This window comes from Triplophysa dalaica, chromosome 1 (genome assembly GCF_015846415.1).
Source record: "Triplophysa dalaica isolate WHDGS20190420 chromosome 1, ASM1584641v1, whole genome shotgun sequence".
In the NCBI taxonomy this organism is placed as follows: Eukaryota; Metazoa; Chordata; class Actinopteri; order Cypriniformes; family Nemacheilidae; genus Triplophysa; species Triplophysa dalaica.
This window is the reverse complement of record NC_079542.1, coordinates 10,496,594-10,523,888: the sequence shown is the minus strand read 5'-3', so window position 1 is coordinate 10,523,888 and position 27,295 is coordinate 10,496,594. Positions and strand designations below refer to the sequence as shown.

General features: G+C 40.0%; 4 protein-coding genes across 5 annotated transcripts; 1 reads left to right on the top strand and 3 right to left on the bottom strand.

Annotated features, from left to right (window-relative positions):
• Positions 1 to 283: 283 nt before the first annotated feature.
• On the bottom strand, positions 284 to 6,958 carry si:ch211-122f10.4 (cathepsin A-like). The gene is made up of 11 exons (XM_056759017.1): positions 6,677 to 6,958; positions 6,240 to 6,351; positions 5,866 to 6,003; positions 5,629 to 5,790; positions 2,102 to 2,193; positions 1,905 to 1,989; positions 1,668 to 1,820; positions 1,429 to 1,565; positions 1,184 to 1,346; positions 1,013 to 1,102; positions 284 to 812 (listed from the first exon to the last, which is right to left on the bottom strand). Exons 1-11 carry the CDS (start codon positions 6,844 to 6,846, stop codon positions 729 to 731), a joined length of 1,386 nt encoding a protein of 461 aa, XP_056614995.1. The 5' UTR covers positions 6,847 to 6,958; the 3' UTR covers positions 284 to 728.
• Positions 6,959 to 9,655: 2,697 nt separating this feature from the next.
• Positions 9,656 to 15,506, bottom strand: slc38a7 (solute carrier family 38 member 7). Its single transcript, XM_056748753.1, has 13 exons — positions 15,350 to 15,506; positions 13,352 to 13,404; positions 12,893 to 13,179; positions 12,730 to 12,783; positions 12,510 to 12,654; positions 12,306 to 12,432; positions 12,025 to 12,123; positions 11,852 to 11,909; positions 11,621 to 11,735; positions 11,306 to 11,453; positions 10,970 to 11,169; positions 10,844 to 10,895; positions 9,656 to 10,743 (listed from the first exon to the last, which is right to left on the bottom strand). The coding sequence occupies exons 3-13, from the start codon at positions 13,154 to 13,156 to the stop codon at positions 10,626 to 10,628; spliced, it is 1,380 nt and encodes a 459-aa protein (XP_056604731.1). The 5' UTR covers positions 13,157 to 13,179; positions 13,352 to 13,404; positions 15,350 to 15,506; the 3' UTR covers positions 9,656 to 10,625.
• Positions 15,507 to 17,283: 1,777 nt separating this feature from the next.
• On the bottom strand, positions 17,284 to 22,265 carry got2b (glutamic-oxaloacetic transaminase 2b, mitochondrial). Its single transcript, XM_056748253.1, has 10 exons — positions 22,117 to 22,265; positions 20,736 to 20,892; positions 20,060 to 20,188; positions 19,898 to 19,957; positions 19,609 to 19,770; positions 19,394 to 19,498; positions 19,126 to 19,276; positions 18,762 to 18,927; positions 18,505 to 18,655; positions 17,284 to 17,701 (listed from the first exon to the last, which is right to left on the bottom strand). Exons 1-10 carry the CDS (start codon positions 22,197 to 22,199, stop codon positions 17,579 to 17,581), a joined length of 1,287 nt encoding a protein of 428 aa, XP_056604231.1. The 5' UTR covers positions 22,200 to 22,265; the 3' UTR covers positions 17,284 to 17,578.
• A 710-nt stretch (positions 22,266 to 22,975) lies between these two features.
• On the top strand, positions 22,976 to 26,715 carry bmp15 (bone morphogenetic protein 15). Of its 2 annotated transcripts, XM_056749605.1 has the most exons (3): positions 22,976 to 23,206; positions 23,374 to 24,375; positions 25,136 to 26,715. In XM_056749605.1, exons 2-3 carry the CDS (start codon positions 24,030 to 24,032, stop codon positions 25,945 to 25,947), a joined length of 1,158 nt encoding a protein of 385 aa, XP_056605583.1. In that variant the 5' UTR covers positions 22,976 to 23,206; positions 23,374 to 24,029; the 3' UTR covers positions 25,948 to 26,715. The 2 variants fall into 2 exon arrangements, with proteins under 2 accessions (XP_056605583.1, XP_056605582.1); XM_056749604.1 differs by having other exon boundaries at positions 22,976 to 24,375.
• The last annotated feature ends 580 nt before the right edge of the window (positions 26,716 to 27,295 follow it).

Genomic DNA, 27,295 nt, shown 5'->3' with positions numbered 1-27,295 from the left:
ATGTAACATTTTAAATAGGATTTTCACTTAGGCCTACATTCTTATCCTGTCTTGTGTCTACTTACACACTGTTATTAACAACAGCAACCCATTAGAGCAAAGCTGTTACCTGTTCTGAAATAACTACAAAGTCCACAAATATTTGAAACTAAAATAGGTCTAGATTGATTATGAATGGTGCCGTTATGAAATATAGGCCATACATTTTTTGCCTTGATTTTTTCCACTCTCAGAATAGTCACAAAGTCTTGCACATACACTGTACATTGAAGAATAAAACACATTCATTCAGAAATTTATTTCACAAAATTTACAAACAGCATATAACAATAATCAAAACTACTATAAAAGTAGACTGCGTTTGGAAGACATATTTACCTATGTGAAATCAATGCTGCTTTTAAAAGAACAAATGGCATGTCCTAACTAAACTAAGATTGAAAAGTTTAAACAGTGCTGTTGATGGAGACATTTCTGGAATAGAAAATTATGATCTGCATCGCCATAGTGTGGCATTGGAAGCTCGTAAAACAATCAACAATATAAAAGCGTTTCAACAAATTCCAATCATATTAAAAAACAAATATACCTATAGTCCTGGAGAAAATAAAGGCTCAACTTCCGGTCCAATTAATTCCTATTTTCACACAGTTACTTAAGAACACATACAGAACAACCTCTGAAAAACCAATGTGGTGCTTTGAGACAGAACGTGGTCTGGAGGAAAATCAGTAAGGGTTATTGGACAAGAAATGGTCAAGCATGTGGAGAGATGGACCAGGAGCCCACTGAGGAACCATGTGACCGGCGCCCTGAAAAGATAATTGAATGTTATCACCTACTTTCACTATTTTTGTTTCAGACACACACATCCATTAGTCTGCTTTGACTAAAAATAGGTGGAAAACAGTAACAAAATGTAAAATGAAAATTGTCTCCCTTGTCATTTATTTATTGTGGCAGATCTCAAACAGAAAAAGCTGTATGGGGCTCCAACATTCCTGCCACGTACCTTGATCGTGAGGAAAGTGATGTTGCCAAATTGTTGGTAGAATCCTGCAATCTGGTTATCATACAACCAGCGCTGGTACATTGTGGTTGCCTTGAGGAAAAAAAACCAGCATTACACACTGAAGTTCTGTAGTTCAAGAAATCCTCAAGTCTCAAAATAAGAAGGATTTACCTTCTGTCCAAGGTCTTCGACAAACCACTGGTCTCCAAGGAAGTTACAAGCCATATCAGTGTCTCCATTATAAACCAAAGCTCTTAGCCCTGAAGCCAGTAGCTTTTGATAGACTTTCTTGACAGTTTCATAGATTGTACGATACTTGGCACCCACTTCATCACTGTATAAAGAAGAAAAACACATCACCTTAATGCACAGAGGGTAAAATGGTAAACTTAGACTGGCATCAGCTTACAAAGTACCTGCAGATGTCCCATGATGGTAGTACATCAGGGATGTGCAAAGCCTTTCTTACATCCGCTCGGTTCAGCCAGTTAATCTGTGCAGTACTATTTATACACGGAGGCACCCCCTTAATCGTTGGAGAACTTTCCACTAACTGAACACAAAGAAGTATAAGTTATATTTTAATTCTAACAGTTCATTGTGTGGATTTGAGAAAGTTAAACTGTTATGCTTCAATAAAAGAATCAGGCCTTACATTATTGGATTCCCAATGCTTCCTGAAGTTTCTAAACAGATGCATCATGGTTCTCTGATAGCTCTTCTGAAATCCAACACCTCCAGCACAATCAAGATACAGTGCATATTCATTCAATCCAGAATTATACACTATATTAAATGAATGTGATACCTGCAAAAAAAAACTAGTTACTTGAACTGCCTGTAACAATTTGTCCAACAGTAGCGTGCATGTATGGGAATGCATCCATGTTACCAGAACAGAGCAAGACTCTTTAGAATTGTTGTAGAAGTTACAGACTCCATTTTCACAGCAATTGTCATTCAGGTCCTTCCACAACCTGTATGTAAAAGGTCCAAATATCCATAAATTTATTGTTTTTTTATGCTGTTTACAAACAACACAAACTTTACAATTTTATTACTTATATAAATATAATAGATTTCACTTACTGTTCTCCAAATAGGCCATGATAGTAACCAAAGTAGATTAACGACTGGTCATTTAGTGCAAAACTACTAATGCCATTTCCCACAGCAAAGCCCTGCAATAGAGACAATTTTTTTTATTAAAAAAAATATATATATATTAGTGGTCGGCATAGATTTTTTTTTTTTAATCTAGATTAATCTAGACTAGTCGTGGAATTAGTCTAGATTAAAATGGCTCATTTGAATTCTGCCTAGGTATACATCCGCGCTAAAATATCAAGGTGAAAGTCATCATAGCTTGCGTAGTATAGACCCAGCTCCCAACTCAACTTTGAGAATAGATTAACGGCAAAAAAAAATTTATCGCGCGATAAGAGTCTCACGGCCCACCACTAATATATATATATATAATAATAATAATAAGACAACAATTATAGTTAACTAGACAACCATCGGGGTTGGGGCTCGTATGCGAGCGCCTGGTGGTCGGGCCTCCCCCCATGGGGTCCGGCCGGGCTCGACCTGAAGGAGCGACGTGTTCCCTGAACGCGGAATCTAGCTCTAGGGACATGGAACGTCACCACTCTCTGGCGGGGAAAGAGCCTGAGATGTGCATGAGGTTCAGAGATTCAGACTAAAGGTAGTTGGGATCACCTCTACGCACAGCTTGGGCTCTGGAACCACACTCCTCGAGAGAGGATGGACTCTTCACCACTCTAGAGTTGCCCATGGTGAGAGGCGGCAGGCTGGTGTGGGTTTGCTTATAGCCCCCCAGCTCAGCCGCCATGTGTTGGAGTTCACCCCTGTGAACGAGAGGGTCGCTTCCCTGCGCCTTCGGCTTGAGGATAGGTCTCTCACTGTTGTGAGCGCCTATGGGCCAAACGGCAGTGTAGAGTACCCTGCTTTCTTGGTGACTCTAGGAGTGGTGCTGGAAAGTGCTCCGACTGGGGACTCCATCTTTCTGCTGGGGGACTTCAATGCCCATGTGGGCAGCGACAGTGACACCTGGAGGGGCGTGATTAGCAGGAACGGTCCCCCTGATCTGAAACCGAGTGGTGTTCTGTTATTGGACTTCTGTGCTTGTTACAGCTTGTCCATAACGAACACCATGTTCAAGCATAAGGGTGTCCATCAGTGCACATGGCACCAGGACACCCTAGGCTGGAGGTCGATGATTGACTTTGTGGTTGTTTCATCTGACCTCCGGGCGTATGTCTTGGACACTTGGGTGAAGAGAGGGGCGGAGCTGTCAACTGATCACCACCTATTGGTGAGTTGGATCCGATGGCGGGGGAGGAAGCTGGACAGACTCGGCAGACCCAAACGTACTGTGAGGGTCTGTTAGGAACGTTTGGCCGAATCCCCTGTCAGAGAGATCTTCAACTTCCACCTCCGGCAGAGCTTCGACCAGATCCCGAGGGAGTCTGGAGATATTGAGTCCGAGTGGACCATGTTCTCCACCTCCATTGTCAACGCGGCCACTCTGAGCTGTGGCCGTAAGGTCTCCGGTGCCTGTCGAGGCGGCAATCCCCGAACCCGGTGGTGGACATCGGAAGTAAGGGATGCCGTAAACTGAAGGAGTCCTTTCGGGCCTGGCTGGCTTGTGGGACTCCCGAGGCAGCTGACGGGTACCGACAGGCCAAGCGGACTGCAGCCCGGGTGGTTGAGGAGGCAAAAACTCGGGCCTGGGAGGAGTTCGGTGAGGCCATGGAGAAGGACAATCGGTCGGCCTCGAAGAGATTCTGGCAAACCATCCGGCGCCTCAGGAGGGGGAAGCAGTGCACTACCAACACTGTTTACAGTGGAGGAGGGAAGCTGTTGACCTCCACCCGGGATATCATCGGGCGGTGGAAGGAATACTTCGAGGATCTCCTCAATCCCGCCGTCACGTATTCCATTGAGGAAGCAGAGGCTGAGGGATCGGAGGCGGAGGCGGACTCGTCCATCACCCGGGATGAAGTCACAGAGGTAGCAAAGAAACTCCTCGGTGGCAAGGCACCGGGGGTGGATGAGATCCGCCCTGAGTACTTCAAGACTCTTGATGTTGTGAGGCTGTCTTGGCTGACACGCCTGTGCAGCACCGCGTGGCGGTCGGGGACAGTGCCTTTGGACTGGCAGACCAGGGTGGTGGTCCCTCTTTTTAAGAAGGGGGACCGGAGGGTGTGCTCCAACTATCGGGGATCACACACCTCAGCCTCCCCGGGAACGTCTATGACAGGGTACTGGAGAGGAGAATCCTGCCGATGGTAGAACTTCGGATTCAGGAGGAACAGTGTGGTTTTCATCCCGGTCGTGGAACACTGGACCAGCTCTATACCCTATCCAGGGTGCTGGAGGGTTCATGGGAGTTTGCCCAACCAATGCACATGTGTTTTGTGGATGTGGAGGAGGCATACGACTGTGTCCCTCTCGCCATCTTGTGGAGGGTGCTCTGGGCGTATGGGATTCGGGACCCTTTGCTAAGGGCTATCCAGTCCCTGTTAGACCGGAGTAGGAGCTTGGTTCGCATTGCCGGCAGTAAGTCAGACTTGTTCCCGGTGCATGTTGGACTACGGCAGGGCTGCCCTTTGTCGCCGGTTCTGTTCATAATTTTTATGGACAGAATTTCTAGGCGCAGCCAGGGGCCAGAGGGTGTCAGGTTTGGGGACCACACGATTTCATCTCTGCTCTTTCCGGATGATGTTGTCGTGCTGGCCCCATCAGACCAGGACCTTCAGCATGCACTGGGACGGTTTGCAGCCGAGTGTGAAGCGGCTGGGATGAGAATCAGCACGTCCAAATCCGAGGGCATGTTTCTCAGTCGAAAAAAGGGTCCCACTTCAGGTTGGTGGAGAGTTCCTGCCTCAAGTGGAGGAGTTCAAGTATCTGGGGGTCTTGTTCACGAGTGAGGGAAGGAGGGAACGGGAGATTGACAGACCGATCCCAGCTTCTGCAGTAATACGGTCGCTGTACCGGTTTGTCGTGGTGAAGAAGGAGCTGAGCCGCAAGGTGAAGAAGGAGCTGAGCCGCAAGGCGAAGCTCTCGATTTACCGGTCAATCTACGTTCCTACTCTCACCTATGGTCATGAGCTGTGGGTCATGACCGAAAGGACAAGATCCCGGATACAGGCGGCCGAAATGAGCTTTCTCCGCAGGGTGGCTGGGCGATCCCTTAGAGATAGGGTGAGAAGTTCGGTCACTCGGGAGGAGCTCAGAGAAGAGCCGCTCCTCCACATCGAGAGGGGCCAGCTGAGGTGGCTCGGGCATCTTTTCCGGATGCCGCCTCGATGCCTTTCCGGGAAGGTGTTCCGGGCATGTCCCACCTGGAGGAGACCCCGGGGAAGACCTAGGACACGCTGGAGGGACTATGTCTCCCGGCTGGCCTGGGAACGCCCCTTGTCCCCCCGGAAGAGCTGGAGGAAGTGTCTAGGGAGAGGGAAGTCTGGGCATCCCTGCTTAGACTGCTGCCCCCGCAACCCGGCCCAGGATGAAGCGGAAGAAGATGGATGGAAGGATAGACATCCATGTAAAAACAATACATCTCCACAAGCATTAAAACTGATAATCACCTTGAAGTTGACTTTAAGCTGACCACCAGTAGCAACTCTCAGACTGAGTGTGGGTGCATAGATGCCTCCGTAACTTTCGCCAAAAATGTAAAACTCATTCTTGGTGAAATTTGGAAACTTTGCGAAAAAGCTCTGCAGAGCCAGGTAGTTGTTATCTGCCACCTAAAGAAAAAGTACAGATTAGATCTTTCTGGGGTTTTTTGTGTAGATGCATGCATATTAATGTGTATAATTTACCTCGTCATCATTGGTTGCATATTTTTGGTCATCGGAGTAAGAATAACCAACTCCAGCGGGTGACTCGAGATACAGAACATTGGCAATTTTATTCCAGCTGAATTCATTTTCATAAAGGGTAGTTCCATCATCGTTGACCTAGGACAAACAAATAAAATAGGACTTGCATGTCACATGCTTAAGATGGTTATTGCTTTGTGCTGTGTAGAATGGCAATTTAGCGTTAAAAGACTAAAATCACATAACACCTTTTTACAGTTTTTAAATGAACAAATATATTCATCCATCATTTTATAAATAGCACATACTATTTTCAGGGCAACTTTAAAATGTCTTCAATATCTGATAAAACTTATATAAGGGCCTCAACCTACATGAAACGGGCCATTTTCTGACAGAAACCCATCCAAAGAGCTGCAGCCTGGCCCTCCATTTAGCCAAAGCACGACTGGATCTCTAATGGGGTCCCTCTGAGAAGTCACAAACCTGCAACATATACACTTTATATTTACCTGATCATTGCTGAATCATTGTAAAGACCAATAAAAAGTATTTTTGCGAGGGCAATGTATTAGGAATTTATTTATTTAATCACAAAATAATGGGCATTTTAGAGTAAATGGAGACAGAGATAGAGGGGCTCAAAATAAACTTGTGCAGCTGCTGTAAACTGAATGTAGCGCCCTTTCAAAACAACAAAGCACATTCAGACATGAATACGATAACAACATAATGCAACCTGAGCTGTGTAAAACAACTTACAATAACGTTACAGAGGTTTTGAAACACACACAGAAGACCTGTAACTCACCAATAATGCAAAAATTTTCCAGAACTAGCCTTCAGATATCCTGACCACTGACGATAGGTGGGTTTAAAAGACATGCCTGGCAGATCCATCACCTCATCTGGATCGTATATCCCGCGCACATCATATACAAACACGGCGAGAAAACACAATAACACACGCAAAGAAGACATTTTATGCTCTTTTTGGTGAACATAAACGACCGGAATGAACCTGAACTCCTCCGAGACTCCTGTAAGTACCTTCCACTGGCGGTCATATGACTTCAAGTTGAACGTGATCAGGTGATACTACAAAAACATGCAGCACTTCCGCATTGATTCACGTGTCTATCGTTCAACGCCCTCAACCTTCTACATGTATCAAATGTGCTCACTTAAATGTTCTACATCCAGCAGCACATATATAATTCACTTTTTCTAATCAAAGTAAAACTTTTCAAGTAAGTTTTATTGTCTATCTGTTTCATTTTTGTTACTATGCCACAAATGGCAAAAGGGTAATATGTTGACTACTGATAACAGTTAACCTAAAGTTAACAAATTGACAAGTAGTTAAAGCAGCCTTCTGCTGATTTATGAACTGGCCCTGTATACTCAACTCAACTCAACTTTATTTATATAGCGCTTTTTACAATTTTCATTGTTACAAAGCAGCTGTACATGAGACACATTGAATACAAGAAAAACAACAAAAGGCATATACCTGTAAAAACAAGAAAAAGGTGAAAACAACAAAAGACAGACATACAAATGCTCCACACACACAATATGCACACATACTTACACACATTGACATAGATGCACACACGCAAACACACTCGCACACACGCACAGTGAAAGCACACATAGGAGAGAGAACCACAGGTAAAATATTAAACAGACTATAAATTCTTATATGCAATATTAATTATGTCTAAATTCTAAAGCAGCCCCCCCGGCCAGGCAAATAGTGCAAAACAATTTGCAAACGGTGGCGAGGAACCCAAAACTCCAATCGAGAAAAAAAAACTCAGGAGGACCCAGGCCCAACCAGGGGATTCCAGTTCCCCTCTGGCAAAAGCTGCTGCCTCTGCACAAGCTCAACAGTGGTTGCACAACAAGGCTAAATAAAAAATAAATAAACTTACGAATAAGGTAAATTATAGATTTAAGATTATCATTAACAATCTAATAGCATTTGAAGTGTTGTAGAAAAATTGTGTCAAGTTGCCGCGTGCTTTATCCAGCTATATCATCTCAGCTCTTGTCAGGTCATCGCTTCCCATTCTCAGCTCTGCCATCAGGTCTGGGCATGAACTGCATCCTGCGGTAACCTTGGAACAAAAAGACAAGACTGGCTGAGAGTAGAGTAGAGTAGAGTACTGTTCTGCACTCTTTGATGCAACAAGTAAATCATTTGTTGTTGGATGTTTTCCTGGTTCCGGTTGATCCAAGTAATGCAGCCTAAACCCTTTGAGGATTAATATTATGCAAGTGTAGTGTATGCAAGATTAAAAAGATGCGTCTTTAGTCTAGATTTAAACTGACAGAGTGTGTCTGCTTCCCGGACCGTGCAGGGAAGAATATTCCAAAGTTTAGGCGCTAGATAAGAAAAGGATCTACCACCTGCACTTGATTTTGAAATTCTAGGTATTACTAACTGACAGGACGCCTTAGAGCGTAATGCACGTGGAGGATTGTAATACAATAGAAGTTCATTTAAATACTGCGGCGCTAGACAATGTAGGGCTTTATAGGTAATAAGCAAGATCTTAAAGTTAATGGGATGGTTTATAGGTAACCAGTGCAAGGTTGACCGAACCGGGGTTGTATGCTCATACTTTTTTGTACGTGTAAGAACTCGAGCTGCCGCGTTTTGAACCAGTTGCAGTTTTTGTAATAGGCCTGCAGGGCAACCACCTAAAAGTGCATTAAAGTAATCTAGTCTTGATGTCTTGAATGCATGAATTAATTTCTATGCATCTGACAGTGACAGCATATGACGTAGTTTAGATATATTCTTAAAATGAAAAAATGCAATTTTACAGGTGTTGGCGAAATAGCTCTCAAATGACAGATTACTATCGAATACAACGCCATGATTCTTAGCTGACGACGAGGATTTTATGGAGCATCCGTCAATAGTTAAGCAGTTTTCTTGGTTGTTACGTATGGCGGTTTTTGGTCCAGTAAGTAACACTTCTGTTTTGTCCGAGTTCAGTAATAAAAAATTGTTATTTATCCAGTTTTTTAAATCAACTATGCATTCCTTTATTCGATGGAACTGCTGGGTTTCATGAGGCTTCGAGGAAATATAAAGTTGAGGATCACCAGCATAACAGTGAAAGCTAATTCCGTGTCGCTTTATTATATCTCCTAGAGGTAGCATATATAATGCGAAGAGCAGAGGCCCTAAGACTGAGCCCTGTGGTACACCGTACTGGACTTGCGATTTGTGGGACACATCATTGTTTATTGCTACAAATTGAAAAACGGTCAGATAAATAAGACTTTTCATTAATGCCGACGTACTTTTCGAGTCTGTGTAGGAGTATGCTGTGGTCAATGGTGTCAAATGCAGCACTAAGGTCTAGCAGCACCAATAACGAAATACAGCCTCGGTCAGACGCTAAAAGCAGATCATTTGTAACTCTGATCAAAGCAGTCTCTGTTCTGTGACATGTTCGAAATCCAGACTGGAATTCTTCATTAATGTCATTCCTTTGGAGGAAGCAGCATAACTGAGTTGAAACTACTTTTTCAAGAACTTTAGATATAAAAGGTAAATTCGATATAGGCCTGTAATTCCCTAGTTCTCTTGGGTCGAGTTTGGGTTTTTTGACAAGCGGCCTTATAACAGCCACCTTAAATGCTTTAGGCACATGTCCTAATGTCAGAGATGAGTTAATAATACTAAGAAGAGGATCTTTAATTTCCAGGAGCATAGTCAATCTGCATTTTACAGTTGAGATAAAAAGTTGGATAAAATTAGCTTGTTCAGTGACTATGAAAATCCCTTTACTGATTGCACTGAAATAGTAAACAAACATACAATAATACATGGTTTTTGAAAAGGTAGACATGCATCTTGTGTCATTCAATACAAAAAAGAATTTACTTGGTATGTCTGCAGAATTACATACATAAAATTCCATCAACACAACAATGTGATTTACATATTAAATTGTCTAGTGAATCGCAATAAAAGGAATTTACTGGAGAAAATATCATTTTGGCAACAATATTTTCACAATATCAATTTAAACACAATTTAATTCTCAGAGCCATCTAGCCTTATACTTAATACTAGCAGCAGTCAGTTAAAAAAGAAATATAATTGTTGTTTGGAAGAGAGATAATCAAGTTCTTAACACATTGCTGAATACACACAGCAAAAAGAGCAATTGCATATCGATAAAAAACACTTCAAATATGCATCTTTTCTGATTTAAAGTGGTACACTCAGACTCATTCTCTTCCCGTTTCTCCACAATTTAGAACTCAGAATTATAGATTTGGCAGTGCAAGTCCTCAAAGAAAAATTTAACAAATATATATTCTAAGAGTAAACATAATAAACTCATTTTGTCAAGTGTAGAAGGCATTCATAAAACAAATTGCAACAAAAAAAATCAAAAGAGTTTATAATTTGGAAGATCTCAGACAAATCCGAAAGCAAGGATTTAAAACAATGTCCAAATCCATTTCGAGTGTAGATGTATAGTGGTCATCCATTCACACACAGCCAGAGCAGAGAGGTTTAATGCCGCATGCTGGTAGGTAATCCACTACATTATGAGGTAAAGAATTCTCTGGAATCTTCCCAACTTGAGTGTGCATTTTGCAAACAGAGAAATTAAAAATGGTCTCTTGAAGAAGTAATAGTGTCAGTACTAGACATGGTTGGTCTTCATGTTTTGACTATTTCTGTTGTTTTAAGTCCATTGTCCAGGAGGTCACAAGTTATCTTGCTATTGGCTACCGGGATGATTGATGATATCTTTGTAGATTGCATTAGTGGTCGTCTGTCCAAAGATGAATGCACCAATAGTAACCATGACAACCCCAAACGCCACCATTCCGTGCCAGCTGTAGAGATATAATTTAGTTATTCAGTTTTGTCATTGAACTACTACACTTATAATCCACTTTTGTAAAATGTTTCATAAAAATATTAAAATGTGTTTACCTGGCTGATCTGACATCATGCTCCGAAAGCTTTGCTTGAATCAAACACAACCCTGTAGAAAAAGAGAGGTTTTACTCATGCCACTATTTTTAAAATACAATATGGCTAGAATCAATGGGAAAATACCTGGAAACACAAAGATGAAGCATGCGGCCAAACCACCAATAAGTGAAATGACTCTTCCGATGTCAGGAATGAAGAGAGCAAGGATTAGCGTGAGACAAAACCAGATGATAGTCTGCAGTATCCTCCTTCTCCGTTCCTTTGCCACATCTGTCTCTACCTCCTCTCCTTTAAAACGCAGCCATAGACCTTCCAACACGGCCCTAAACTCAGACATTTACATAACCCTCATTTGCTGATACACATTGGATGCTGTGCTGATTTACATCTTTAGGTTTCACATATATACATACATGAATGACACATAACACATCTACAGTATAGACCAAGACTTGCTACCTTCCACAGAAGTGCAGGATTGGATATGAGGTGACAACACAAATGATGATAAAGGCTCGAGCAATAGCCACTGCGACATCATTAGATGGATATGACATTAAGACATCCTGACTTACGGTCGAGCCAAACGACAGGAAGCCACAGACACCTGCGGAAAGACACAAACCTAAATTTTACAGAGCTAAAGCTTGTTAAGCACAAACAATACAATATTTATTGCAGTCTTATCATCATTTCGAGTATTTTAACAGAAACATGCCGTTTAAACAGTGTGCAATGAGATCTAAGATCTAATCGACATTGGGGCTCACAAACCTGTGCCTGTATAAACAAAGAGGCAGATAATGACGCTGGCAGTAACAACTGCCCACCAAGGTCGGATTTCTGGTTTTTTCATGCTATTAAAGACAGGAACACTACTGACATGACACTGAGAAAAAGAGAGAAGAGGAGAATCAAAACAATGTCACTGATCCTGCTGTAGTGAGCTTTATTTGGAAACAGAAACAGATATGCTTTTAGAACCAGGAATATAAATATTCATACCTGGAAACCAAAGCAGATTGTAGGCATGGCATTGAACACATCAGTCCAGGATGCAGGCCTGAAAGACACCATTATGTTACAATAGAAGAATGTGAAACAAGGTGCCTGAATGAGTAGGGGGGTGTTATGTGACCTCAGACTCCAATGGTCTGTTTTTCAAATGTAGTTCTGACCTGACTGGGATAAGTCCTGGAGAAATGTCTTTGTCGGGCCAGAAGTATTTGACGATGATTATGATCGTCACATACCAGGTGCCAATAACACTCAGGGTGCTACAGATTAATCAGTACAAAATATGCATATTACGATATAATCAGCAAACATTTTATGATTATATAGTAATTATGTGTATGTTTACAACCATCACAACAAAGGACCGAAACGTCATTGCACAAAGTACACTTCAAAGCAAAATGCTTTAAATTGTGTAAAATAATAGGAAAGCAGCTCCTACCTGGCATATTTCTGGAAGCCAATTTCTTTGGGTATAGACAGAGGGAGAATGATCAGCAAGGAGGTCAAAGTAATGGTGAATTTACGATCCGTGTACCAGTGCGCTTCTTGATCTATTGCACCAAACACTGCAGTAAGAACAGATGGAAATTAGAAGACTGCATTTAGACTGTTTTATTATGTGTGCAAATGTGCAGACACTCACGCTTATCCAGCTGATCCCCAATGATGATAAGAAAAGCTATGCATGTGCCAAAGGTGTACACAGCAATGGCCAGCTCACAAATTACACCAAGAACCTTCCCACACACGGCACGAATTACCTCCTGATATGTTGTTTCATTGCTCACCTGAAAAACACAAGCACGTGAAGTGTATGTGCGTATGCTATACAAGACAGATGTGAGTTTGACGTGTTCGCTAACCTGAGAACAATAAGCCAGGATAACCAACCCACTGATGATGAACACCATCATGCTCTGCAAAAGAAGTAAATTCAAGACTCAGGTCAAAGCGACATCAGAGAAATGTGTGCACTGTTAAGACTGATCAGGGTTTTATTTACAGTGGTTTTTAGGTGTGTCTCACCATTTGAAGGGCAACTCCATTAGTTACCCCTCCTGCCATGTTAAATGCAGCTGGAAAATTGAGAAGTCCAGCTCCCAGAGCAGCGTTCACCACGATAAAAACGGCCCCAAGTGATGTAGTCCCTCCCCTACTGTCGTCTGATTGGTTGGGCAGTTGTACAGAGTCCACGCTGGGACTCTGCAGGAGCCATGCCCTTTCACCAGCATCTTCACTGTAGCCCAAACCTCCCGTTTCACTGTTAATGGCTCTGTCCGCCCTTGACATGACGCTTGCTTTTCTCACACACTCTCAAACGAATTTAAAAGGGCATCATATGGCAAAAGACACCGCTTGAGCCAAAAAGGTACAGAACAAGGTTGTGCTGTCAGTTTTAGATGCCACTCAAGAAATTTTACTGTTGAGGCAAAACAATACCATGTAGCTAAACACAGCCAAGCAGCAAACAAGGTGCAAACACACCTGGACAGGTCCAAGCCAAAAACTTCAACAGGATGTTGTGGGATCAATGTTACCTGTGAACAAAAAGGGAAAAACACACATGAAACACTTGATCTGCAACTAGGGTTGCACGATAAATTATCGGCCATATCTGTATATAAAATTTTGTCCGATGTATTATAGCCGATAAATCATTTCCTAAAACTTCTTCAGCTGCACGCTGCTCACAGTAAAAATACACTACAGTACAGTTTATTTCTGTCGTGATCATTCACTTACTGCTTTTGGCAAAACATTGTTGATGTAGGTAATGTATGTAGATACAGTATTTATAAATGTGTAAATTATAGGAACAAAAGCATATTGTTTGAAAACCGACTGCTGTCTGAAAGCTTTCTGTCTTGAACCTGTTATACTTTATTATGGCTATTAAGATTTTTTTCTGGGTTGCTCATGATAGATTTAATTTCGTTGTATTAATCTATTTCATGTATCTAATTTATAACATTATAAATTTATCATGTATTCATTCATGTATTTTATTATTCACTTATATTCATATTATTTCTTACATTTCGTCCTTCCTTTCATTGTTGTTTAACCTCGTTGGGATTTTTATTGTCTCTAATGCTAATATGAGTATCCAATGGTCTCCATCTCAAGGTTCATAATAACGTCAAGAGACAGTGTTTTGATACTGAAATCTTGCATGGTTAAAAACACCTATTGAATATGTTTCTAGTCAGAGGAAGTTTGACAGAGCTGGACTGAGCATTAAAGCACAACTGAGATTATTCAATAAACCATTTTTCAGTTTTTTAACATCACTTCGTCTCCTGCCTGCTGTTCTTCCCTTCAGGTCTGTATCTCCCTGGTGGTTGGGTTAAAGTATCGACTCCGAAAGCTAGCCATTCCAGGTTTAATAAGCTCCTGACGGTGCGAGATCTAGTGAAACTGGACTCAAATTTTAGATCTATACGATCTGCAAGCCATATCCCAGAGTTGGATCTATCACTCGGGCAGAACATCTTTAATGTGTTTGTTGAGTTAAAAATACACCAGAAAAGTTTGAAGGTTAAATTATCTTTAACTAATGTAAAGTAGGCTTGTTATATGAAGTTAAAGGGAAAAAAGAGAACTAACGGTTACCTTGTTTTCTGCAGTGAATGTTTTTCATACAAAAGCAGTTGTCCACTTTTTGCCTTTTGTTACAGTCTTAGGAAATGTTATATTAATATTTAGATTCTGTATATCGGCCAATACATCTGTTATCGGCTTCCAATGTTAAAGAATCATCGGGTATCGTTATCGGCCAAAATGTACCTATCGGTGCATCCTTATCTACAACATAATCGTTTGCTCTGTGAGGTCAGTGCTGTTTGCACTTCAGGACACGACTGTGAATCACGAGGCCTGTCATAGTGTCATCTCTCTACATGATGAAGTAAGCAAAAATCTCAGACAAGCCACAATTAAGGAAATACAATTTCTGCTCACATGAGATACAATCCAGCCCTGTGTGAAATGTATGTTCAAGCATAGAAAGATTATACTATGCAGACTAACTCGATCAGAAGTTAATCTGCATTTATCGATTATCATTACACGAAATCTTTAACCCAGATAACAGAGAGTCCAGACTAGACACCGGCATCTATGTTTATCACAATTTCTTATAAATGATTAGGGAAGACACTACCCGGCATCATAGCAGAAATAATATATTGTGCTGCAGTGGCTATTAAAGTGGCATTAAATGACTCAAATGAATAAAACAGGACATAGCTAGGCAATGTAGAAAGCAAGAGGTTAATTTTATACCGGTATGATCAACACTGGCCAATTCAAACACAAAACGAAGTGCATTCATAGATCTATACAAAATCCAAGGTCGTAAAACATAACTAACCCTTTAACAAATCACATGACTTAGTGTTGTTCAAATTAATCACAGCTTGTGTTGTTAAGCTAATAAAGTCTTCCGATACACACAACATGTTATAAAGCGAAATGACCCACCTCGTTTGCTTTTGCGATCCCGCACCGTAACAAAAAGATGTGTTTCAGTAAACGAGATTTATCAGTTAACATGAATATTACTACTAACATTACATGCTATTACTGTGCCCTACTCCACCGCTGCAGTATAGCACTGCTGTGTTTTTGCTGAGCAAGAGCGAAACCTGAAAGTCATGTGACATTGTTCTGACGTCACGACGGATAAAGTTACTGAGGATGGTCGTTTCTCCAATCACAGTCGTTTTAATGAACAACTAGAAGTGTTTTTATTTTAATTAAACGTATATATTTTGCATTTCTACTTTTTACAAATAAGATATATTATTCTATATTTTACAAACGTCGATGCTGTGCTCATACCATTGAAGGCATTTGTAGAGCATTGTTGTTTATCTGTGAAATGATTTCAATTTGTTAGATCGACACCCATAATGTTTTTCTTTATTACATTTCACAGTTTTAGAAATACATTTGCGTGATTTGAGCACAAGAGTGTACAGCTATTTAAAGTAAACGAAATCTGTTTTTCTGTACCACAAGATTTTTTTATCTTCGTCTTAATCTTATTAAATCTTCTATGGCATATGGTCTATAAATGTTATGATGGGAAGACATGCAATTTGGATATATTGATTGTGAATGTTCTGGGGAACAAGTCAGCAGTATAAATGTGACTCGCGTGAGCCTTTTATCTTACTGAACACATGGGGAACAATATTTAACGCTTTTAAATATGTTAGATTTGTAATCTAAAATTTGGTTAAAGAAAACACTGAACAGTGCAGTCAGAGTATAGATGTCTCTTCAGATCTCTTGCTATCACTGCAATGGTAAAATAAATATTTTTTAAATTCTTAAAAATAAGTTATTAAATTCACTTTATTACTTAAATAACTGTCACCGTCCCTTATACGGGACAGCTAAGTTTGCGAACTTAGGTGTTAAATAATTGAAATGGTCTAAGACTCCAGAATACAGATTTCTGTGGTGTTTTTTCAAATAATTTATGTAGGAAGAGTAATTGTTTCTTTTTTATAAAGAGTTTGCTTAGATTTTTTACGTCCTTTCACTTGTCACCGTCTTCGGGACACCCACGTTTGCTTCTATATTTTTGTGAAAATTCTGATATAATCATGACAAACTATATATATTTGGAAAGGTATGAGACTCTAAAATACATTTTTAACAGTATTTTATAAAATAAAGTATGTAGGAAGTGTAATTGATTCATAAATTACAAGAGATTGTATCAAAAATAAATAGATCCTGCCGAACACCTAGACTTATTTCAATACTTTGCATGTAAATTCTTATCTTTATCATGACAAACATTATATCGTTGGAAAAGTCTAAGACTCTTCAATACACATTTGATCAGTGTTTCGAGGAATAATCTATTTAGGAAGAGAAATTGATACATGCATGACAGTTGATCCATAAATTTGTGTGCATGAAAAGTATAGTTTCATGCAAATGTATTGTTTTTATATAGTTTCTGTGCATTTGTATTTTTTCATTGTGTCTGTTAGTGAGAAAAGTAAAAAATAAATAAAAAGCATCCCAATGTCTATTGTGGTCAAATTTCAGACTAAGTGTTAAATCCAATGGAAGCCTATGCCCCCCTAGTGGATTTTGGTGGTAGAACGGCTTAAACAACTCAAAGAACCGTCAAAATTTGGTGTATCAAGACCAAACTTTATACAACACTTGGTGACCCTTTAAAATAAAAGCTTTTTTACAATAAACATAACAAAATACCTTTAATAAAAAAAAAATGTGTGTTATATGACTTCTTTCAAACGAGACCAACCGTAGGTCTGTATTCCAAAGATTTCATGAGTGAAAGCCATTTTAGCTCCAACAGTGCGTTTTCATGTGTAAAAAAAGCTCACATCAAACAGGATATTTCCCTGAATGAATCAATGAACACATCATGACATGAAAACAATACCATTTATTGTTGTACATGTGACTTAACTCATACAATAAATAAAGTTCATATAGGATTTTTACCATGATGAAAATGTTGTGCTCATTAGTCAAATCACAAGATGACCAGTGAGATGACTCAGGAGTCAAACACCGTCAGACGTATTTTTGCATTAACATTAACCTTGTTAAAACAGCTAAATAAGTTGAAGCTCCAAAGAGAAATGGTGAGGCGAACTAATAGAAACAGGGCATGATGTAAAAGCTTTAGACAAATCTCCTGTATCAGCATTCTTTGATCTACTTAGTGACCTGGTGAATGGCATGTGCAAGGTAACCCACATTTCCAGAGGTCACACCCGCAACGCTGATACGGCCATCCTTAGTCATGTAAACAGAGAACTCCTTTGTCAGACGTTCCACCTGAAAAAACACAGTTGTGCCCGTGTTAGAGCTGGCAGCAACATTTATGTAAGTTTATTCATTCAAGTTAATATACACTGCCCGTCCAAAAAAGTCACACACTTATATTTTGCTGGACCTACTTTATCTTTGATTACGGCATGCATTCGCTGTGCATCATTTCAATAAACTTCCACAATCTCCATAATGTCCATTTTCCAAGATCTTGTATTGATGATGGGAATTCTGACCACTGTGCAAAGTCTTCTCCAGCACATCCCAAAGTGTCTCAATAGGGTAAAGGTCTGGACTCTATGGTGGCCAATCCATGTGTGAAAATAGTCAGCTAACTACCTGAATATACTGAATGACCAGGTTATTCCATCAATGGGTTCTTTATACCCTGATGGCATGGGCATATTCCAAGATGACAATGCCAGGATTTATCAGGCTCAAATTGTGAAAGAGTGGTTCAGGAAGCATTTCACACATGGATTGGCCACCACAGAGTACAGGATCTCATTCTTTGGGCACATAATGTTGCTGAACCTAGACCTTCAATCCAATGGGAGGATCTTACCTATTTGCTTGTGGTGACTTCTTTTGGGACGGGCAGTGTATAAACATTATACTTAATGAACTTTACATGCCAGTTTTTACGGGATTTCCATTTACGCATTTTGGCAGGCACTTTCATCCAAACCGAAGTACATTGCATTATACTATACATTTGTTTCTAAGTATGTGCATTCCATGAGATCGAACCCATGACCTTGGTGTTGCCAGCACCATGCTCTTACCACTGAGCCACAGAAAAGATTTACCTGCTCCGGTTTAAGCCCAGTGAAGCAGAACATTCCGATTTGGTCAATTACGTGCTGCCAATTGTGAGTAGATCCCTCCTTCTTTAGGTTTGCCACCAGCATTTCTCTCATCTTGATGATACGGTCTGCCATGTCCTTCACCTCCTTCAGCCTACAGAGATACACACAGATGGATACTAAATGTTATTAAAAGCCCATCAATAAGCATGACCCAGCAAGAGAGTGAATAACAACTGAGATATCAAGGCATATGTCACCATATAGAGTGCAGATCAGGAGAGGTGAGGATGGTAGAGGCAATGCGAGCTCCATTCATGGGTGGGTTGGAGTAAATGGGGCGAATCAGAATCTTCAGCTGAGACTCCACCCTCTTTGCCTCATCGGCATCAGCACACACTATTGTGAAGCCCCCCACACGCTCTCCTAAAACACAAAAATAAAAAGGATTATTATGATTCTAATTGTGCACTGTTTTTCTTTAAATATCAGCCAACGCATACATGAAAAATAGGATAGGTTTATTCTAACTGATATTACACTCCAAAGAATAATGCACAGGAGTTTCTGTATTGGAAAAAAGAACAGTGTTTCAAATGTAAATGCAGCACACTGTGTACTCACCATAGAGACCCATGTTCTTAGCAAAAGACTGAGACAAGAGAATGTTGTGGCCCTGATCAATGAAGTGTCTTACAGCCCAGGCATCTCGATCAATATCACCACTGGCAAAGCCCTGATAGGCCATGTCAAAAAACACCAGAAGTTTCCTCTTCTGCAGAGAAAATGGACAACCCAAGAATGAAGTACAAGAACTTGAAGTGACCTAACACAGAAAACAACTGAAAAGTTTTACTCAATTAGCAGATCACATAAAAACAGATAAATCCACCTTGATGACAGCTGAGAGCTCCTTCCATTGCTCTGGTTTGGGATCAACACCAGTGGGGTTATGAGCACAAGCATGAAGCATGATTACGCCGTTCTCTGGAATTTTCTGTAGGTAAGAAAAAATATGTATTTATTGTAAATACGTACACATTTTACAAATACTCTTATGTGTCAGTATAGGTTGTATTAGTAGGTTCTACATGAATGCTGACTCACTGAGATATCATCGAGAGCCCCAGCAAAGTCAAAACCACAGGTAGCAGGATCATAGTAACGGTACGCTTTCAGCTGCATGCCAGCATCACGGAAAATAGGAGTGTGGTTTCCCCAGGATGGCTTCGGCAAATATACATCTTTTCCCACTAAGTGAAACCGTGACTAACAAACAAGGATGGACATAATGCGAGACATTTTAAAACAAATTCATTTCAATATGATTAAACTGTATGAAGATTAATACGAGTGGTTGCAAAAAAGTTTTGGTGTTTCAATGTTAAACACCCACCAGGTAGTTTCCTCCAATCCTCAGAGAACCAGTGCCTGAGATTGTTTGGACTGTTATGCTCTAAAAAAGGAATGATTCACATTTAAACAAATGAAAAGATGTTAAAAACAAACAATAACAATAATAATATGAAAACACACTGGATAGCAGAGACATACTCACCCTCTTGCTTTTAAGAACCTCACTGTCAGGCCCCAGTGCCAGTTCAGCACAAGCCTTGGTAAAATCTCCCAGACCCCCAATAGGCAGATACTCTTTATCCAGCATCTTAGAGGCAATCAGAGCCTCTGCCTAAGAAAACGTAACACAGTAACAAACATGTTACCTCTCAATTAGATAGCATGTGGCCATAAATGTGATTGATGGGTTTTGCTTTAACAGGACAGCCTCTAAAATCACTGGGCTCATGATGACTTGCAGAAAGAGAAAAATCAGAAACACATGTTAACTCGATATATAAACAACACTTCTTTTTTTTTTTACCAATACTGCAAGGCAGATTGCCCTCCACCCACACATACATATCCTCTATTGGCCAAATCGGACATAAAACAAAAATGCCTATATAAATCATTTTACAAAAAGACTTTTATCAAAGAGTAAATTTGTTCAATAGCTCATTCTATTTAAAAGCAAAGGACACCATAAGACTCTTTTTGCATGGTTCTGTACTATTCTATATAAACTGCAACACTGCCATGTATAGAAATTGCATATATCTATACCCAAATTATGTAGTTGTTCAAGTATATCAGTGAATGGTACATAATTTAAGCACTTCTACTCACAACTCTGAAATAAATGCTCAAAAATGCAGTGGCACAAACAAGATACATACCTTGCGGACACAGCTGAGAACGTATGGTTTGCCATTATCATCCCTGTATGCCCCCACACCCAGGTTCATCTTTTGAGGGTTTGTATCCCGTTTAAAGGCCTCTGTCACTCCCAGGATGGGATCAGGTGGTCCCATTTGAACTTCACTCCACCATGAACTTTAAAAAAGCATGACACACAATTACAAATTTGCCCAGAGCAGATCAAATTTTGCTAAAACTCAGATTCCCTATTCAATTTGTCAGGTTTAAAAAAAACACAAGGCCATGGATAGCCCAATCCTGCATTATTTGTCATGCCTGGACTCAAGTTGCACAAACTCCTATTGCATTGCATGCCAGGGGTGTGACAGTCATGCATGTGTGTTGTACAGTACATAATTTTTCTATATTGCCCTACATTTAAGGTGCTTAAAGACTGAAAACATAATATCATAACAGTTTGTTTATATTACTATGCATAGTATAGCTGTAGCCACTGAGAAAATGTAACGTTAACTCTTTATTGGGGGGTTTGTTTCAATAGTCCTTTTGCGGTAACAAATGCAAATATTTAATTCGCTATTTGCGTGGGGTATGATAGTGTCCCTCTTTAAAGCAGAATTATGTCAGGATGAGGACTACTGAATTCCCAATTCAACATCAGCTCTGCTTTGCCCTCCAAACCCAGCGAAAAAGGACATCGTCCACCATGATTTCTTGACAGAAGAATCCGGAAGTAACCCAAACCAATCAAAAACTTAAGCTTGCTTGTTGCAGCCAATGGTAGGAGAGGAAGCATGAACCTACGGTCTCCAAAAGAGATCAAAAAGACTGCTGTACGCTTTCGAATTTAAAAGCAAGAACGCTTGTAATAAATCTAATATACAAATGTCTTAACCCGTATAAGGTTGAGAGTACAGGTGACGAAAAGGTTCTATGCGTGATTCGGGATAAATGCAGAATTACTGGAAACGGGTTTAGCGCAAGATGCAAGGTCAGAGTGATGCTGAATGAATCCGATTACGGCTAATACTGTAACGTTAATGGCACTGTTCAATCTGGTATATTAAGTTAACTGGAAGAAACCTACATGACATTTTTTAGTGCACGTAACGTTAGCTATAATAATAATAATTACTGCGAACATCTACTAGCTTAAAATCTCTGTGACCGTATACGTGACCGTTATATCAAATCTGATGTCGTTATTTTAAGAACTGTTCATATTTAACATATTAGTTTCCTTCACAATAAGAAAAAGCTAATTTATTGTATTAACCTTTAAGGTGACCTTTAACCTTTAAGCTGAAATTAATATAGTAATAACGTTACACATCTTGTAAAGAGGCAAAGCGTCTGCTATAAAATTAGCTTAGCTAAGACATAAAACATTTTTATTACCTTGCTCGAATGGGTAAAGCACCTAAGGACGGCTTAAAACTCCCAACAGAGGATAAAAACTTGGTAGTTTTAAGGAGAGCCATTGCTGCTGCTGCTGTGGGCTGAGGCGTAGATCGGGGATCATGTGCATGCGCAGTTGTCAACGAGCAATTCTTGTTTTTCTACTTCTTGTAACGTACAGCCAACTTTCGTGCATTACCGCCACCAACTGAGCTGGAGTGTGAAGTGACAATGGGGAAAAAATTCAAATAAAAAATGTTAAATTCTCATGAAATTTCCGGTGTCTGTTATATAACGTATTATCATTCTTCTGATTTTTTTGTTAACCAATATTAGCTCTAAAGACATATTATCTGTGTCTTCTGGCTGCGTTCAAATAGCCCAAATACTTTGCACTTGACCACTTGACTACTTTCATGAAGTGTTTCCTGTTTTTGGCCCTAGTGTTTTCTAATGGGCGTGACGATCCCAAGTGAAAATGTAGTTATTCTAACCCGCTGGGACACACATAAGTGCAAACATTATTTATCTATAATACAGAAGCTGTGCTGTTCAGCTTTACAGAGCCCAAAGACAACTACAAATCTACAATAAAACATTGCTTATTACCTTAAGTAAGAAAATGCACTACATTAAATGTTTTTATTCTTGATAACTTGCTTAACAGAAAATAAATAAGCAGTAATCTGAATAAGTAGCTAATTAATACATTAATTTAGAAATTTATCAAAACATTCATTTAAGAATGGATCCGTCATGTTTACGTAAATGTCTAACAATCCACGACACTCCTCCCATCCGTTCTGTGATTGGAGGTTCGCAAGGATTTCTGTGTAGGGAATTTCAATGGAGTGTGCGTCAATGTGGGCTTTGCCGAAGACCGCATAGAGGGCACAAAGGAGGCGCTCGCGAGCAGACTTTTGAGCGCTAAAAAGACAAATGGAACACTCTACAGACTCGTAGACTTGGCGAACACGCGCAAGTCCACATGAAGTTTGACATTTGGGACAGGGCCACGGAAGCAGACTTTGTTTTCAAATCATGAGACTTTTTGCTCGGTTCTCGCGAGATCTTGCGGAGACTTTCCACTGTACGTTATACTACTTTCTAAGGTTATATCTTTATTTAATCTATGTCTGGCTAACATGTGTTTTTCTTTTGTTCTTTTGCAAATTTTATTGGTGAAAACGTCAGAGTTTTATTTTGTAAAATTGCTTTTTTATCATTAATTTACGTTATATGTTTGCACTTTCTAAGTGTGTACCGTCAGGTTAAAAATACTACATGCTCACTTGGGATCTTCACGCCTACTAGAACACTAGGGCCTAAAACAGGAAATACGTCATGAAAGTAGTCAAGTGGTCAAGTGCAAAGATCGCAAGTGGGGGTATTTGGACGCCGGCATGGTCAACGAGCAATATATGCGCGCGTGGTTTTGAAGAGGACTGCTGATTGACAGCGCCATCTAGAGGTATGGAATGAAACAAGCTTGCCAAAAAATGTGTAATTATTTACAATGGGAATTTAATTGCCATTAATAAAATTATTAAGATCGACTGGTAATGTGTGGGTTCTATTGGAAAGATGCTTTCCAGCACATGGGGACCAATTAAACCCCATTATTCCTATGGGGCCAAAACTTGTATGTGTAAATAAATGAAGTTTGCAAGGGCATTAATGGGAAACATGGGATGATTCATAATGGTATTTGTAAAGGAATCTACAAGAAATATTTATCCCCAGAACAACCAACCTTGACGTTTCTTGGGTAATTGGGCATGACGTCACACGATTAATAGCGCACCCAAAAGGTTGTCCTTGTCAGGTGATGTTTAGTTTGAATTGCACCCGCTGATTGTCTTGGAGACTATGGTAGTCTTCCAGGTGGCACTCGTCTATACGAGGGGCTGAACATGAAGGCTACCAGCAGTCTTAACTGTCTCAGACTCTGCATATTATTGTGTTTGTTTGTGCTGCACATGTCTACGCGCGAGGTAGAAAAAATGGCCTCTCCGTCAAATTTTGGCGTCACATCAGCGCAAGTGCGCCAAAGTCGACAGCCGAAACAGAGGAACCAGTATTATAGACCTCTCGTAGAAAGCCAAACTGAAGACGAAGGTATGCGACTCATGTTGCACTTATATAGGATAGCGGCGGATTCAGACGGAAAGCCAAAGCAACACAAGTTATTTGGGTCCAATACTGTAAGGTTGCTCCAAGCTTCCGCAACTGAGAAGCACTTTCTACCAACGTCAACTGGTAAAGACTTTTCATTCTTGTCTCATACTTATGTGTATTACCATCCCAAGTAATCTTTATTTAGAGAGTGCTGTGTCTTATTCCTGCTAAAAAAATAAAAAAATACGAATAGGCTACCATTATTAACCATCAGCTGGTAAAACCTTTAGAAAATTCATGTAGGCCCGGTTTCACAAACACTGCTTAGTTTAACTCAAGACTATGCCGTAGTTGAATTACGTTATTTATGTCACTTTTATAAAAATGCCTTGGAAGAATACATAACTGGTGTGCATCTTAAGACAAAACAATGGAACATTTTATATTGTATACTGGATATTGTAAGATATTGCTGGGCCAGTTATATTCAGATAAAACGGGTCAAACATTCATTTTAATCTGGGACTAGCCTTAAACCTTGTCTGTGAAACCGGGCCGTACTGTGTTTAGTACTGGATTTAAAGGTCTGCCAGATAACATCCCACTTGTTGAAGCCAGCACATACCAGTTGAGACTATTATAGTTTCCAATAAAACTTCTATTATAACCCCTGAACCGTATTATATTATATTATTTCTGCGATTTGTTTCTGTTGTTTGGTTTTAAGCAAAAATGTTTCAGAATTCATGTTGTATTGCTTGTTGTCTTGCAATTTACTCTCTTATCACATTTATTTTTTAAATAATGCTTTGGTATGTGTTTTTGGAGACTATGACCTCTGTCTTAATGTTTTTTTTTTTTTTTATTGTCTCTCTCCTCTCTATAATCACTACTGGACTAGACCTTCAATATACCTACACTGTGAAATATGAACTGAAAAACCTCTCATTGAACAAACTGGTGAAGGCGTCTTTTATGCACCTAAGGTCTCCTGTGGCTTCCCATCCTATCTGTGTGGCTAAAGTGACCTCTTCACAAAATCATCCTGAGGGTGACTATGTCACTATGGGTCCTCGAAGCCTATGGACTGAATCTGATGTTACAAACCACGTGTCCCAGTCGAATGGTGACCATGTATCCTTCTTTGTCCATTATCGATGCTCAAAAACAGACCATGATGCGTCTATCGTGAGACCTGTTACACAGAGAAAACGTTTCCCACCTCAAAACCATCTCAGAGCTCCCGTCTTGCTGCTTTTCTTGGACGAGAACAAGCAGCCCATGGAGTATTTCAAACCCCTTTCTCGCCCTAGTACAAGATCCCGCCGTTCCAAGGAGCCCGGGAGCATTGTTTCTGACATCCCCAACTACAAGCAAGGACCGAACAGTGTGACCAAAAACCTGTGTAAGCTGCATTCCTACCGTGTGGCCTTCAAAGACCTAGGATGGGACCACTGGATCATTGCACCCCACAAGTACAATCCACGTTACTGTATGGGAGACTGCCCTCGTATTCTCCATTATGGCTACAATTCACCCAACCATGCGATCATGCAGACTTTAATCAGCGATCTTGGTGTTGCAGATATTCCGCTACCCTCCTGCGTTCCTTATAAATATAAACCGATCAGCGTGCTGATGATGGAGAGGAATGGAAACATAGTCTATAAAGAATATGAGGACATGATTGCAGACTCCTGCACCTGCAGATGACTTTGGGCTCGGGTCAGAATAGGAAAAAGGTGCGTAAGGGCAATGTGAATTTGTACCAGCACAGTTGGAAAACAAAATTGCAAGTGTGTAATGGTGTGTCTGTTTTGATTGCCTGTTGCCTTTGCATAACTATCACAAATTTTACAGTGAGTAAACGCGCCTCAATTGTGGAGAATCATTGGTTTAGTCCTATCATGTTCTCAGTACCTGACATTAGGCGATTTATAGATCTAAATAAGTGGTCATGATAATAATGGATATTAAGGTGGAAATTAAGGTTTTGGACCTGTTAAAATAATTGGCTACAATATTCCATTTTTTCTTTTACTGTTTGTCAGTGTATGTTTTTGGTTTCTGTGTGGTTCTGTCTAGTGTTTGTTACGGTTATATCTGTTACTGTACATAATGTATTTATAAAAAGGGATGAAAGTAGGATTTTGATCATTTTGCACTTTAAAAAACAAAAAGGAAAAAAATATAAAGGAGGGAGGGAAAAATTCAATCGCTCCTGGTCTTTTGACTGTTAAGTAGATCAGGACAGAATTTGGACTTCAGAATGTTGCTCTACGGTTGTGGCCTCTTATTACATCTTGTCCATTTTAACTGCGGGCAGGAGGTAGGAGGAGCAGTTGACATTTTGCACTTTCTCACTGAATACATGCCATACAGTATGTTTATGAAACGGACACTTTCATGGACTCATTTTGTAGTGCGGTAATTAATCTATGCACATGAAATACAAAGTTTTAATGTCATAATGAGAGATGATGAAATAAAGAGGTATTTTGGTAAAAAAGAGCAAAGCAGATTTCTAATTGTTTGTTGTGTGGTCATTTTTGCTAAAATGTCCAATCTTGCTGTTTTTTATGTTAATGCTGTAGATCAAGTTGCATGGTGTAAAATGTATTTTATTCAGAACGCGGATATCAGTAAAAAAACCTTGAGATTGTCTTTTGCATGGTTGATGTTGCATACAATGGTAAACTCTAATCTGATTGGCACTATCAGAGTGTTCATTCTTCTAATCAATCCCATGGGGAGTGTTTTTTTTTAAAGTTCCCATGATGCTACTTCTGAGTAATGTAAAAAGTAATTGAATTAAGCAGCATTTTAATAGCGGTTACACAAAAAAATCCATGCACACAGTTTTCTGTGTTCTGTCTGCTTTGTGTCTTGGATGATTTCTGATATAATGTACTTTCTTTATTGTAGTGTAGTTGATCAATGTATATGCTGACCGTTAAAATCTGAGGAAATTTAACTTAAACTGTCCCTTTCTGTAAATATATCTAGGTTATATGTTGGCGCTCTGGCAGTTTTAAATAATCTCCAAGTGTTAAATAGGCAA

What these genes read in the sequence shown, in the direction of transcription:
- si:ch211-122f10.4 (XM_056759017.1), bottom strand. Translation starts at nt 6,846, where the DNA reads ATGTCTTCTTTGCGTGTGTTATTGTGTTTTCTCGCCGTGTTTGTATAT. An exon ending in ATGCAACCAATGATGACGAG is followed by an intron (nt 5,791 to 5,865) that starts GTAAATTATACA and finishes CTTTTTCTTTAG; the next exon opens with GTGGCAGATAACAACTACCT. An exon ending in TCACTTTCCTCACGATCAAG is followed by an intron (nt 813 to 1,012) that starts GTACGTGGCAGG and finishes TTATCTTTTCAG; the next exon opens with GGCGCCGGTCACATGGTTCC.
- slc38a7 (XM_056748753.1), bottom strand. Translation starts at nt 13,156, where the DNA reads ATGTCAAGGGCGGACAGAGCCATTAACAGTGAAACGGGAGGTTTGGGC. An exon ending in ATGGAGTTGCCCTTCAAATG is followed by an intron (nt 12,784 to 12,892) that starts GTGAGACACACC and finishes CTTCTTTTGCAG; the next exon opens with AGCATGATGGTGTTCATCAT. An exon ending in ATCCTGCACTTCTGTGGAAG is followed by an intron (nt 11,170 to 11,305) that starts GTAGCAAGTCTT and finishes GTCTGAGTTTAG; the next exon opens with GGCCGTGTTGGAAGGTCTAT.
- got2b (XM_056748253.1), bottom strand. Translation starts at nt 22,199, where the DNA reads ATGGCTCTCCTTAAAACTACCAAGTTTTTATCCTCTGTTGGGAGTTTT. An exon ending in GGATTGGAGGAAACTACCTG is followed by an intron (nt 19,771 to 19,897) that starts GTGGGTGTTTAA and finishes CTTGTTTGTTAG; the next exon opens with TCACGGTTTCACTTAGTGGG. An exon ending in CTGGGCTTAAACCGGAGCAG is followed by an intron (nt 17,702 to 18,504) that starts GTAAATCTTTTC and finishes GTGTTTTTTCAG; the next exon opens with GTGGAACGTCTGACAAAGGA.
- bmp15 (XM_056749605.1), top strand. Translation starts at nt 24,030, where the DNA reads ATGAAGGCTACCAGCAGTCTTAACTGTCTCAGACTCTGCATATTATTG. An exon ending in CTTTCTACCAACGTCAACTG is followed by an intron (nt 24,376 to 25,135) that starts GTAAAGACTTTT and finishes CTACTGGACTAG; the next exon opens with ACCTTCAATATACCTACACT.